Source organism: Scyliorhinus torazame, chromosome 2, assembly GCF_047496885.1.
Source record: "Scyliorhinus torazame isolate Kashiwa2021f chromosome 2, sScyTor2.1, whole genome shotgun sequence".
NCBI lineage: Eukaryota > Metazoa > Chordata > Chondrichthyes > Carcharhiniformes > Scyliorhinidae > Scyliorhinus > Scyliorhinus torazame.
The window spans coordinates 146,729,914-146,743,666 of NC_092708.1; the positions used below are offsets into that span (position 1 = coordinate 146,729,914).

Genomic DNA, 13,753 nt, shown 5'->3' on the forward strand with positions numbered 1-13,753 from the left:
TGCCAATGCTTGTATAATCCTTGGGCATGATTTAATTAAATGAGAACAAAATCCCATAGCGAGCACGTTTAACCACATGTTTCCTGGTTCTCGCAGTGCCAAGAAGCACAACACTGTCAAACGCCACTCACCACACTTCGGGCGAGAGGCCAGGTTGAGAAGGGGGGCCTTCATGAATAACCTCAGCTGGTACAGGAACTGAACCCACACCGCTTGCCCCGCTTTGCATCATGAAACAGCTGTCTAGCCAAGTGATCTAGACTGGCCGTAAGGTACGAAATGGTTGGAAAGCCACTGTTGGACTTCTCCCTCAATCATCTCTCTCCCTGACATTTTTCATTGAAGCGGAGTGTTAAATCCTGTTTAAGTTCCCTTCAGCTCTTAGTGCCTTTGTATGTGACAAGGTTGATAACCCATCCACGTGGTCTTGGAGTCTCCAAACATGAAGATTCATCCCGCACCCATGGCTGTGGACAACCCTGGAGAAAATAGGGATCACACGTCCTGCCCGTGAATTAGTACATGAAGTATGCACAGTATCGGCCGCAGTCTGCCTGCCTCTCTCAATGTTTAGGGATGGACAATACAACAGTGAACAACCCACCGCTCCCATCCTCCACACTTCCTCAACAATGTGGGTGCAGTAGCTCAAACTTTCAAAGAGACTACATAATCCTAAAATTAATACATTGATGTTAAACACAAAAACAAGCCAGTCATGCATAATATATTTTCTGTGCATCATATAACAGCAATAAGTTGATCCTGAAAAATACCATTTCTAACAATCCATCGTACAATTACAACTTGACCCTCACAGTGAGGCTGAGGCAACTTGTATGTTCTGAAGAGGACAATAATTGGAACCAACTCATTTACTTTCATTGCTTATTCTTTCTGGGTTTGAAGAACTGCTGCCTGTAGGAACAGCATGCACATTAATCAAGTCAGGTTGCAATCAAAAATGTAATTTTCCTGACTGACTGATTGGCATAATTTTTCTTCAGAAGTTGCTTTTTCAAGCCCAGACAATAAATACCCTAGAATTGTTTTTCCTATTGAACTAAATGTGTACAACAGCATTGAGCCAAATGTATTTTTTTCAAAATTGAACAATATATCTGAATGTCTTTTTCCAAGTGGTGAGCACTATAAAGAGATTCACTGCTGGTTTTCTTGCATGTGTTTTAACTAGCTTTATTTTAATAAGGAGCTACATCTGAGCAAACACATGAATATAAGTGAACCTTGACTAAATCCTGATTCTTACATTAAATGTGCTGGATTTTATTCCTGGTTTCCGTTTGTTAAGTGAAAGTATCATAAAAACAATGACTGCAATGCTGTAAATCTCAAACATAAACAGAAAATGTTAAAAATATGCATGTCATTTGTGTGTTAAGGAACTTTTATTCCAGTGAAAACACGGGCCATTGTTGCTGCCTTTTCTAGCTGCTAATGGGGCAGCGATGACCTCAAAAAAGGGGTTGATGGGTCATAGCATCCCATCAATGTCATCATGCATCTGGCACAATTTTCAAAGGGGCCTAATGCAAAGTGTCTAAAGCACGCACCTCTTTCAAGTGATGGGCACCTTTCAATATGGTAATTAAGGGCCCTATAAAGTAAATAGGGCCTCAGTTGTTACTTTAGTTTGGATTCTGCACAATGACATTTTGAACAGTTCCATTGGTGGTGAACCCAAAGAGGTCCACTAAAGAGAAGTGCCAAATTATTGTTTGAGACACCAGAGACACAGTTTTTCGGCCTTAGGGCTCACAAAATTGCGATCCCAGAATCTCCACCCTCTGAAATCGCTATACTCCACTACTCCTGCAGCATTACTTGCTGACAATCCTGCAGTACAGAGCTGTTGCTAATAGCCTCAAGCTTACTGCTAGACACCATCTCAAGGGTCACCCGGGGGGGGGGGGGGAGTTGACCAAGGTCACAGGAGAAATACAGGCTGTTGATTCACTTTTGACGCAGACCATTTGCTTCCTGCATCTAAAACATCCCAACAGTAGATGCAAGAGCAGCTCCTTCTGCTCAACCAACCCCTTATGGGACAAATGAGCTAAAGTCAGGAACATGCGCCGAAAGTAACACAAAAAGTTGAGGAACAATCCCTTAGAATAATGAAAAAGGGCCTCCAACCTTTTTTACTATAAATAAATGTAGAAAGTGTTTCCCTCCACACAGCAGAATAGGTCACTTTCAGCCACCCATGCAGACAACACGCTTCATCCCAAGCACCCACTGGGTCAAGGGAAAATCCCAGATTAAAGGCTTTCCACTGGGGATGCTCGCCTCTGCCGGCTGACAAGACATTTCACCATAATATGTCTGGATGAAAGACGAGGACAAGGAAGTGGGGAGTCTGCAACAATAGTGTCACAGGAAATCTCTCCTTGTAGATTTGAATAACACAAATATATTTTGTCAGGGTTTGAGGAGACATTTCCAAGAGGCGTTTTGAACAAATCCAGATGAATGGCGGTGAGATTGGATAGAATCATTCTATATGATTGTCTACTTCCAGTCCTCTTTAGATATGTGGTTTCAGAGGAATGATGCATTATAAATGCTACAACCCCATTCAATAAAGGGGAAGTTATACACCTAGCAGTCATACTGCAATTAGCTAAACATCAGTAGTGGAGAAACATTTTAGAGACATTAATCCGGGAAACTATTAATTGACCCTATGCGTCAATATGGGTTAATAATTGAAAGCTAACATGGATTTTTTTCAAAGGCAAGTTGTGTTTTACGAACTTGATTTGATTTCCTCGATGAAGTAATGGATATGGTTAATGAGAGTTTTATGTGGATGTGGACTTTCAAATGGCATTTGATAGATTGCCATTGAGAATCATAGAATTTACAGTGCAGAAGGAAGCCGTTCGGCCCATTGGACCCTGGAGCTGTGAAGCAACTGTGCTAACCCCTGTGCTACCGTGCTGCACGCTTAATAGCAAAAATGCTATTTGGCTTAATAGTGAAAATGAAGCCCATGGGATTAAAGGGGCAGGGCGTGCATGTGTACAAAATTGGCTAAATTATAGAAAGCAGAGTCTCAAAGTGAACAATTGTTGTTCAGACGGGAGGTTCGTGTATTGTGGCATTCCCTCAGCGTCAATGTTGAGACCAGAGCTCATTTAGATTTAAATGACCTGAACTTGAGAAAATGGAGCAGAATTTCAAAGTCTGTGGATAACACAAAACCAGAAATTCTGTAAACAGTGGGAAGGATGATAACAAACTTCAAGAGGACATAGTTTGGTGAAATGACCAGATACATTGCTGAACAAATTTAGTGGAGAAAATTGTGAAGTGATTTATTTTGGGAGCAAGAGAGAGGCAATGGTACATATGTAAAGCGTATCCAGGAACAGACTCCTTGGCGTACAAGTAAACAATTCTTTGATTTCTATCCCATATCCCTGCCCATACGCTGCGCAGTCGCTCCCACCCTAACAGTTGTGCTGGAGATGTGCGCAAGGCCAAAATAAAAATCTGGGGCCCCAATGTCCCTGCAAACCCACAGTGGCTGCTAGTGTACAAATGAGAGAAAAACATTCAATAAGCTACATTTGTGAATCAGTATTTTAGCTCATTGGAAACTAAATGCAAAGTACAGCCACTGTTTTGATTTAATTAGTCGATCCTGTGGCGTACTACCCTCAGCTTACGGAACAGTCTCTGTACTTTGTGATGAATCAACCCAAAATTGGACAAACCAGCATAATCGATTGAGAAATTTTAAGTGCAAGTTACATCCAGCATAAACTAAGCTTGTGTTGAAAAAAAAAAACTTTGTATGGGAAACTAGCTCCACCCAAAAAACTGACCTGGTTTGTTGCTTTTTGGAAAGTTAGCAATTTCCAGATAATTAATAAAAATACAGCCCTCGTTGAGTCTTCAAATTCCCGAACCAAGAAAACAATCCCCAATAACTTTGGCATGAATTAACTGTCTTCCTTTTCTTTGAATGTTTTTGACATTTTGAAGCATGTAACATTCTCAAACCCAGACAGGTATAAAGAGTGGAATATTTAAAAAGAACCAGGGAGAGAAGAATCCAGCAAGAGGATAGTTCATCTGCTTTTGACAAGTACAATTACCACACATTGTTTCCTACCCCCCACATCCTCAAAAATCAAGTTTTATTCTTATGGAAATTGAGAAATAAGTGGCTGTTTGTTATCATTTGTTTTTATGCCATTGTGTTGCATTTCTCTTTGATTAAATTTTTTCCTTGTATAACTGATATTTTTAAAAATCTTCTTTATTGGCTACCATTAAATGGAGCTAAGACCCCAGCAGTCTGGAATAACTTATTGCAACATGAATTGAGGAATGATAGGTTACATTGTCATTGGCAGGAAATCACACATGTAAAACATATGTAAAGTGATGTGCCTCAGATCTGGGGCGGGATTCTCCAACCCCATGCCGGGTCGGAGAATCGCCAGGGGCTGGCGTGAATCCCGCCCCCGCCGTGTCCCGAAGTCTCCGCCACCAGAGATTCGCCGGGGGCGGGAATCGCACCGCGCCGATTCTCTGGCCCGCGATGGACCGAAGTCCCGCTGCTGGAATGCCTGTCCCACCAGCGTGGATTAAACCACCTTTTGAACGGCGGGACAAGGCGGCGCGGGCAGGCCCTGGGGTCCTGGGGCCGCGCGGGGGGGGGGGGGGGGGCGGGAGGGATCTGACCCCAGGGGATGCCCCCGCGGTGGCCTGGCCCGCGATCGGGGCCCACCGATCCACGGGCGGGCCTGTGCCATGGGGGCACTCTTTTTCTTCCGCCTTCGCCATGATCTTCACTATGGCAGAGGCGGAAGAGATCCCCTCCCCTGCGTATGCACAGGGATGACGTCAGCAGCCGCTGACGCTCCCGCGCATGCGCCGACCCGCGTTGCCCGGCGAAGACCTTTCGGCCCCGGCTGGCGTGGAGCCAAAGGCCTTTCCCGCCAGCCGGTGGAGTGCAAACCACTCCGGCGCGTGTCAAGGTGAGGGCTTGGCCCCTAAAGGTGCGGAGACTTCCGCACCTTTGGGGCGGGCCGACGCCGGAGTGGTTCCCGCCACTCCATTACACTGGAACCCCCCAACCCGTTGGGTTGGGGAGAATCCCGCCCCTGATTCTTAGGTTTAGTTAGTCTTTAGCAATGTTTTCCTTATTCACCACAGACCATGTTATTTTCCTGAATGATATAGAAATGTTAATATATCACTGTTATTAACTTATGCCATCGTTCATTGACACATTGTTGGACAGTGTGTGCTATTACAGCAACCATTTGTTTGAAAAAAGACCCAAAGTTGAAAATGAATGTAACCTCCATGAATTTTGCCGTGCATGTTAGGGAAAATATGTTTGAGTCCTTTCAAGGCTGTAATCACACTTTAGGTGGCACAGTGGCACATTGGTTATCACTGCTGCCTCACAGCTCCAGGGACGCGGGTTCAATACCAACCTCGGGTTACTGTCTGTGTGGAGTTTGTACTTTCTCTTCGTGTCTGCGTGGGTTTCCTCCAAGTGCTCCGGTTTCCTCCCACAGTCCAAAGATATGCAGGTTAGGTGGATTGAGCATGATAAATTGCCCCTTAGTGTCCAAATATGTGCAGGTTAGATGGGGTTGCAGGGATGGGGTGGGGTAGTGGGCCTGGGTGGCTGCTCTTTCGGAGGGTCGGTGCAGACTCAATGGACTGAATGACCTCCTTCTGCACTGTAGGAATTCTATGGGTTACTGGTGATGAATATGGACTATGTTAGCCATTTTTGTAAGTCTTAATGTCTTCTAGTGGTTCACTGGGCAGCTATCCATTATTATCTGCTTGTGTTTGGAGTCTGGGAAGATTTAAATCAATTTACGGAAAGAGTGTGACAAAACTACACGCCTTTTATATCATGGTTAAATATTTTATTTTCATTTTGGGGATATGGGCACAAAACACAGCCAGCTACTACAGAGGACTTTCCAATCTATGTGAAATCTTCCCCTTAATTTCATTCCACCTCATCTGTCTGGTTCCCCTGTCATCTGTCTGCTTCCCCTGTCTTATACAGTACTTCCATCGTGGGGATCCCATAGACATAATGGGGAGAAAACATATCAAGAGACCTGGATGCAGAATTTTGATGGACAAAGGCTAAGGGCAGGGGAGATTTTTCCATTAAATATGGAAGAGTAATCTCAGAAAATGAGACTGGGGTTTCTTCAAGAAGATCAGAGGAAAAGAAAGACCTTGGTTGCAGGAAGAAGAGGGAGAATAATTGCCCTAACTTTTTTTCTGATTCCAGATCACTTTCAAAATTGAGGACAACCTTCCACAGTGTCTTTGTAGCCAAGCAGTTGATGGTTGCCTGCAAATCCAATCAATAAAACATTGTCCCAGGAAGAATAATGTGCTACCAGGAAATATATATTGCTATTTGTAATGTTACTGTGAGTTTCGCAAAGTCTTGCAGGCTTTATGTGAGAGACGGCGGAGCTGCATGATAGAGATAGGAGAAGAATTATGGAGCAAGATGGTGTGGTTTAGGTTGATTAGGGTTCATGCAGATCAAAATGAGGCATGTTAATTCGAGCAAACGAGGCATGTTAATTCGAGCAAACGAGGCATGTTAATTAGAACAAATGAACCTGTTTGAAATGCTTCCTCCATCCCGAATCTAAGACATGGCCAGTTTAGAAATGTTACACTGACTTGATTTCTTTTCCATTATTTACCATTCTACATGATTAAAAGATGCAATTTTTGTTTACATTGTAGGAAGTTCTGCATAATTGCCAATTACATCGAATATCTTTCTGTGCTGATGACAAAACTGACAAGAAGATATTTACTTTTATTTGCAAGGATGCTGAGTCAAATAAACACATGTGTTATGTGTTTGACAGTGAAAAGTGTGTAAGTATGCAACACGATGAACTATTACAGGGACAAAGTTCCTTCATTAGAATCTGTGCATGTAATACGATTCATAAGTGTGAAGGAACAACTGTTCATTTACCATGTGTTTGTATTTTTTGTAAAATGCCTGTGTTAATCCAGCAAGCTCCGGCTTGGTGTTCAAATTTAATTCCCTGAATATTCAACCAAAAACGTTTGACGGGGGTATCGTTTGGTGATGAATCCTTTCTTTTTACTGCAACTACCTTGGAAATCCTTGCACATTATTACTGAATTAGTCTCAGAGGAGGCCTGCTGCTTACATTGGACTAACATAATTTGAGCCAGATATTCTGATCAGGAATTAAGTGTTGTTAATTGCCTATTCATGCTGGAAACATACCTGGTTTTACTTCCCCAGGCCAATATTTTTAATGTTGATTTAAGTATACTTTGCTCTGGAAACTAGCACTGCCTTCTGGCATGGTTTGCTGCTTTTCTCAAAGGTTGACAATTTTCCATGTTTATAAAATCACAGCTCTTGGTGAATGTGCACATTTCCTTACCAACAAAAATTAATCTGCAATAACTTAGGCATGAAATTATGGGGGCGATTTAATGAAAAGGTTTCCAAGCTTCCCAATGCTCAGCATTGGTAAGGTCGTCACTGCTGTAAAATGTTAATTTGCCCACATTCCGAGGCCCCACAGGCATCACGCCACAAAGACTATTCCGCCAGCTGATGCACCAGGACTGTGCTTGCGAAGCCCTGCTAACAAGGGAGAGCAGCAATTGAATCAGCAGAGCAGACCCCACACGGCTCGCAGCCATGCCACCGAGGAGACCAGCCCCACAATTCAGGGATGCCGACTGGCCAGATTGTTGGACCCGGTCGAAATCATATGGGATTCCCTGTTCCCCTGAGGGGCCGGAGGGTCAGCCCCAGGGCAGACAGGGCTGCTTGGGAGGAAGTAGCAGTGGCCGTCAGCTCAAAGAGTGTCACCAGTGGATTGGAACCCAGTGCCCTAAGAAAGTCAACTACCTCTACTGGGCTGCAATGACCCCCATCCCCTCCCACTGGCTCCACCCCACCACCACCGATGATGGGACACCCGACTAAACAGGACCCCATGGGCTCTTGCACCCCACCCCCCACCCTCCCGCCGCCACCTCCGATCACCAGGGCAGGAACCCCAGTGTCCCAGGCTCATTGCCCGAGAGCAAAGTTGGCTACCAACCTCCTTGGATCTCCAGGGCAGCCCTTCTGCCAGCTTCGTATTTTAAAAAAGGTGTACTAATCGGTCCCTGCTTGACCATTTGCTGGAGAGGCGGTTAGATCACGGGAGGCCTGTAGCGTGGCAAGAAACCAATAATCACCACTTAAAGCCAATCTCTATACAATTAACAGGAGCTTCCACCTGTGCAGACTCGATGGTCCGAATGGCCTCCTTCTGCACTGTAAATTCTATGATAAGATGGATACAGGACTGGCTAGGTCGCAGAAGGCAAAGGGTTGCAGTAGAAGGGTGTCTTTCTGAATGGAAGGTTGTGACTAGTGGTGTTCCACAGGGATCTGTGCTGGGACTTCTGTTAGTAGTATACAGAAACAATTTGGAGGAAATGTAGCTGGTCTAATTAGTAAGTTCGCGGATGACACCAAGGTTGGTGAAATGGCAGATAGCGTTGAGGATTGTCAGAGGATACAGCAGGACATAGATAGGTTGGAGGCTTGGGCAGAGAAATGGCAAATGGAGTTTAATCCAGACAAATGTGAGGTTATGGATTTTGGTAGGTCTAACATCGAGGGGAAATATACAGTAAATGGCAAAACTCTTAGGAATATAGAAAGTCAGAGAGATCTGGGCATGCAGGTCCACTGATCGTTGAAAGTAGCAACAGAAGTGGACACGGTAGTCAAGAAAGCATAAGGAATGCTTGCCTTCATCGGATGGGGCATCGAATATAAATACTTGCAGCCATGCTACAGTTGTATAGAACCGTGGTAAGGCCGCACTTGGAATGTTGTGCACAATTCTGGTCGCCACACTACCAGAAGGATGTGGAGGCTTTGGAGAGGGTGCAGAGGAGGTTTAGAACATAGAAAATACAGCACAGAACAGGCCCTTCGGCCCACGATGTTGTGCCGAACCTTTGTCCTAGATTAATCATAGATTATCATTGAATCTACAGTGCAGAAGGAGGCCATTCGGCCCCCTGAGTCTGCACCAGCTCTTGGAAAGAGCACCCTACCCAAACTCAACACCTCCACCCAACACCAAGGGCAATTTGGACATTAAGGGCAATTTATCATTGGCCAATTCACCTAACCCGCACATCTTTGGACTGTGGGAGGAAACCGGAGCACCCGGAGGAAACCCACGCAGACACGGGGAGGACGTGCAGACTCCGCACAGACAATGACCCAAGCCGAAATCGAACCTGGGACCATGGATCTGTGAAGCAATTGTGCTATCCACAATGCTACCGTGCTGCCCTTAAGAACAAATAAATCTACACTATATAATTTTCCCGTAATCCATGTACCTATCCAACAGCTGCTTGAAGGTCACTAATGTTTCCGACTCAACTACTTCCACAGGCAGTGCATTCCATGCCCCCACTACTCTCTGGGTAAAGAACCGACCTCTGATATCCCTCCTATATCTTCCACCTTTCACCTTAAATTTATGTCCCCTTGTAATGGTGTGTTCCACCTGGGGAAAAAGTCTCTGACTGTCTACTCTATCTATTCCCCTGATCATCTTATAAACCTCTATCAAGTCGCCCCTCATCCTTCTCCGCTCTAATGAGAAAAGGCCTAGCACCCTCAACCTTTCCTCGTAAGACCTACTCTCCATTCCAGGCAACATCCTGGTAAATCTTCTTTGCACCTTTTCCAGAGCTTCCACATCCTTCCTAAAATGAGGCGACCAGAACTGTACACAGTACTCCAAATGTGGCCTTACCAAAGTTTTGTACAGCTGCATCATCACCTCACGGCTCTTAAATTCAATCCCTCTGTTAATGAACGCGAGCACACCATAGGCCTTCTTCACAGCTCTATCCACTTGAGTGGCAACTTTCAAAGATGTATGAACATAGACCCCAAGGTCTCTCTGCTCCTCCACAATGCCAAGAACTCTACCGTTAACCCTGTATTCCGCATTCATATTTGTCCTTCCAAAATGGACAACCTCACACTTTTCAGGGTTAAACTCCATCTGCCACTTCTCAGCCCAGCTCTGCATCCTATCTATGTCTCTTTGCAGCCGAAAACAGCCCTCCTTACTATCCACAACTCCACCAATCTTCGTATCGTCTGCAAATTTACTGACCCACCCTTCAACTCCCTCATCCAAGTCATTAATGAAAATCACAAACAGCAGAGGACCCAGAACTGATCCCTGCGGTACACCACTGGTAACTGGGATCCAGGCTGAATATTTGCCATCCACCACCACTCTCTGACTTCTATCGGTTAGCCAGTTCGTTATCCAACTGGCCAAATTTCCCACTATCCCATGCCTCCTTACTTTGTGCAGAAGCCTACCATGGGGAACTTTATCAAATGCCTTACTAAAATCCATGTACACTACATCCACTGCTTTACCTTCATCCACATGCTTGGTCACCTCCTCAAAGAATTCAATAAGATTTGTAAGGCAAGACCTACCCCTCACAAATCCGTGCTGACTATCCCTAATCAAGCAGTGTCTTTCCAGATGCTCAGAAATCCTATCCTTCAGTACCCTTTCCATTACTTTGCCTACCACCGAAGTAAGACTAACTGGCCTGTAATTCCCAGGGTTATCCCTAGTTCCTTTTTTGAACAGGGGCACGACATTCGCCACTCTCCAATCCCCTGGTACCACCCCTGTTGACAGTGAGGACGAAAAGATAATTGCCAACGGCTCTGCAATTTCATCTCTTGCTTCCCATAGAATCCTTGGATATAACCCATCAGGCCCGGGGGACTTGTCTATCCTCAAGTTTTTCAAAATGCCCAACACATCTTCCTTCCTAACAAGTATTTCCTCGAGCTTACCAATCTGTTTCACACTGTCCTCTCCAACAATATCGCCCCTCTCATTTGTAAATACAGAAGAAAAGTACTCATTCAAGACCTCGCCTATCTCTTCAGACTCAATACACAATCTCCCGCTACTGTCCTTGATCGGACCTACCCTCGCTCTAGTCATTCTCATATTTCTCACATATGTGTAAAAGGCCTTGGGGTTTTCCTTGATCCTACCCGCCAAAGATTGTTCATGCCCTCTCTTAGCTCTCCTAATCCCTTTCTTCAGTTCCCTCCTGGCTATCTTGTATCCCTCCAATGCCCTGTCTGAACCTTGTTTCCTCAGCCTTACATAAGTCACCTTTTTCCTCTTAACAAGACATTCAACCTCTCTTGTCAACCATGGTTCCCTCACTCGACCATCTCTTCCCTGCCTGACAGGGACATACATATCAAGGACACGTAGCACCTGTTCCTTGAACAAGTTCCACATTTCACTTGTGTCCTTCCCTGCCAGCCTATGTTCCCAACTTATGCACTTCAATTCTTGTCTGACAACATCGTATTTACCCTTCCCCCAATTGTAAACCTTGCCCTGTTGCACGTACCTATCCCTCTCCATTACTAAAGTGAAAGTCACAGAATTGTGGTCACTATCTCCAAAATGCTCCCCCACTAACAAATCTATCACTTGCCCTGGTTCATTACCCAGTACTAAATCCAATATTGCCCCTCCTCTGGTTGGACAATCTACATACTGTGTTAGAAAAGCTTCCTGGACACACTGCACAAACACCACCCCATCCAAACTATTTGATCTAAAGAGTTTCCACTCAATATTTGGGAAGTTAAAGTCGCCCATGACTACCACCCTATGACTTCTGCACCTTTCCAAAATCGGTTTCCCAATCTGTTCCTCCACATCTCTGCTACTATTGGGGGGCCTATAGAAAACTCCTAACAAGGTGACTGCTCCTTTCCTATTTCTGACTTCAACCCATACTACCTCAATAGGGTGATACTCCTCGAACTGCCTTTCTGCAGTTGTTATACTATCTCTAATTAATAATGCCACCCCCCCACCTCTTTTACCACCCTCCCTAATCTTATTGAAACATCTATAACCAGGGACCTCCAACAACCATTTCTGCCCCTCTTCTATCCAAGTTTCCGTGATGGCCACCACATCGTAGTCCCAAGTACCGATCCATGCCTTAAGTTCACCCACCTTATTCCTGATGCTTCTTGCGTTGAAGTATACACACTTCAACCCATCTCCGTGCCTGCAAATACTCTCCTTTGTCAGTGTTCCCTTCCCCACTGCCTCATTACATGCTTTGGCGTCCTGAATATCGGCTACCTTAGTTGCTGGACTACAAATCCGGTTCCCATTCCCCTGCCAAATTAGTTTAAACCCTCCCGAAGAGTACTAGCAAACCTCCCTCCCAGGATATTGGTGCCCCTCTGGTTCAGATGCAACCCGTCCTGCTTGTACAGGTCCCACCTTCCCCAGAATGCGCTCCAATTATCCAAATACCTGAAGCCCTCCCTCCTACACCATTCCTGCAGCCACGTGTTCAACTGCACTCTCTCCCTATTCCTAGCCTCACTATCACGTGGCACCGGCAACAAACCAGAGATGACAACTCTGTCTGTCCTGACTTTCAACTTCCAGCCTAACTCCCTAAACTTGTTTATTACCTCCACACCCCTTTTCCTACCTATGTCGTTGGTACCAATGTGCACCACGACTTCTGGCTGCTCCCCCTCCCCCTTAAGGATCCTGAAGACACGATCCGAGACATCCCTGGCCCTGGCACCCGGGAGGCAACATACCTTCCGGGAGTCTCGCTCGCGACCACAGAATCTCCTATCTATTCCCCTAACCATTGAATCTCCTACAACTATTGCTTTTGTATTCTCCCCCCTTCCCTTCTGAGCCCCAGAGCCAGACTCAGTGCCAGAGACCTGGCCGCTAGGGCCTTCCCCCGGTAGGTCATCCCCCCCAACAGCATCCAAAACGGTATACTTGTTTTGAAGGGGAACGGCCACGAAGGATCCCTGCACTGTCTGCCTGTTTGTTTTTTTCCCCCTGACTGTAACCCAGCTATTCTTGTCCTGTACCTTGGGTGTGGTTACCTCCCTGTAACTCTTCTCAATCACCCCCTCTGCCTCCCGGATGATCCGAAGTTCATCCAGCTTCAGCTCCAGTTCCCTAACACGGTCTTTGAGGAGCTGAAGTTGGGTGCACTTCCCGCAGGTATAGTCAGTGGGGACACCGGTGGTATCCCTCACCACCCACATCCTACAGGAGGAGCATGTAACTGGCCTAGCCTCCATCCCCTCTTACCTTAAAGAATATAGCTGCTGTGTGGACTAACTAGATCTCCGCCCTCCGACTCTGCTCCCAGTCAGCTACACTTCCTGTAAACACCTGGCTCTCTTTGCACTCTTTGCGGAAATGTCGGAAACAAAATGAAAGGAGCACCTTACTCCCTCCTCACCTAACTCCCTCGGTCACCAAACTCTCACTATCGCACTCAAAAAGCACCAAATTCAGCACTCCCTCGGTCACCAAACTCTCACTATCGCACTCAAAAAGCACCAAATTCAGCACTCCCTCGGTCACCAAACTCTCACTATCGCACTCAAAAAGCACCAAATTCAGCACTCAGTGCAAACAAAGTCTGCACTGTAGGGGATCACTTTTATACTGTGAATCTAGCCTCTGAAAAACTGGCCTAATCCAATTAACTAATTAACAAGCTCCAGCTGCAAGTGCCTAGAAGTAGAAGGCTGTTTAAAGCTGATTGAAAATTCACCTTCTTCTAAACCAAA

The 13,753-nt window shown here is 45.5% G+C and overlaps 1 protein-coding gene across 6 annotated transcripts in view; it reads left to right on the forward strand.

Moving 5' to 3' along the window:
* The window catches only part of gulp1b (GULP PTB domain containing engulfment adaptor 1b), a 645,746-nt gene that overhangs the window by 527,629 nt on the left and 104,364 nt on the right, over positions 1 to 13,753 (forward strand). For all 6 annotated transcript variants that reach the window (XM_072477928.1, XM_072477980.1, XM_072477970.1 and 3 more), the window contains one exon: positions 6,781 to 6,918. In XM_072477928.1, coding sequence (XP_072334029.1) covers positions 6,781 to 6,918 — 138 coding nt within the window. The remainder of the gene's footprint in view (positions 1 to 6,780; positions 6,919 to 13,753) is intronic.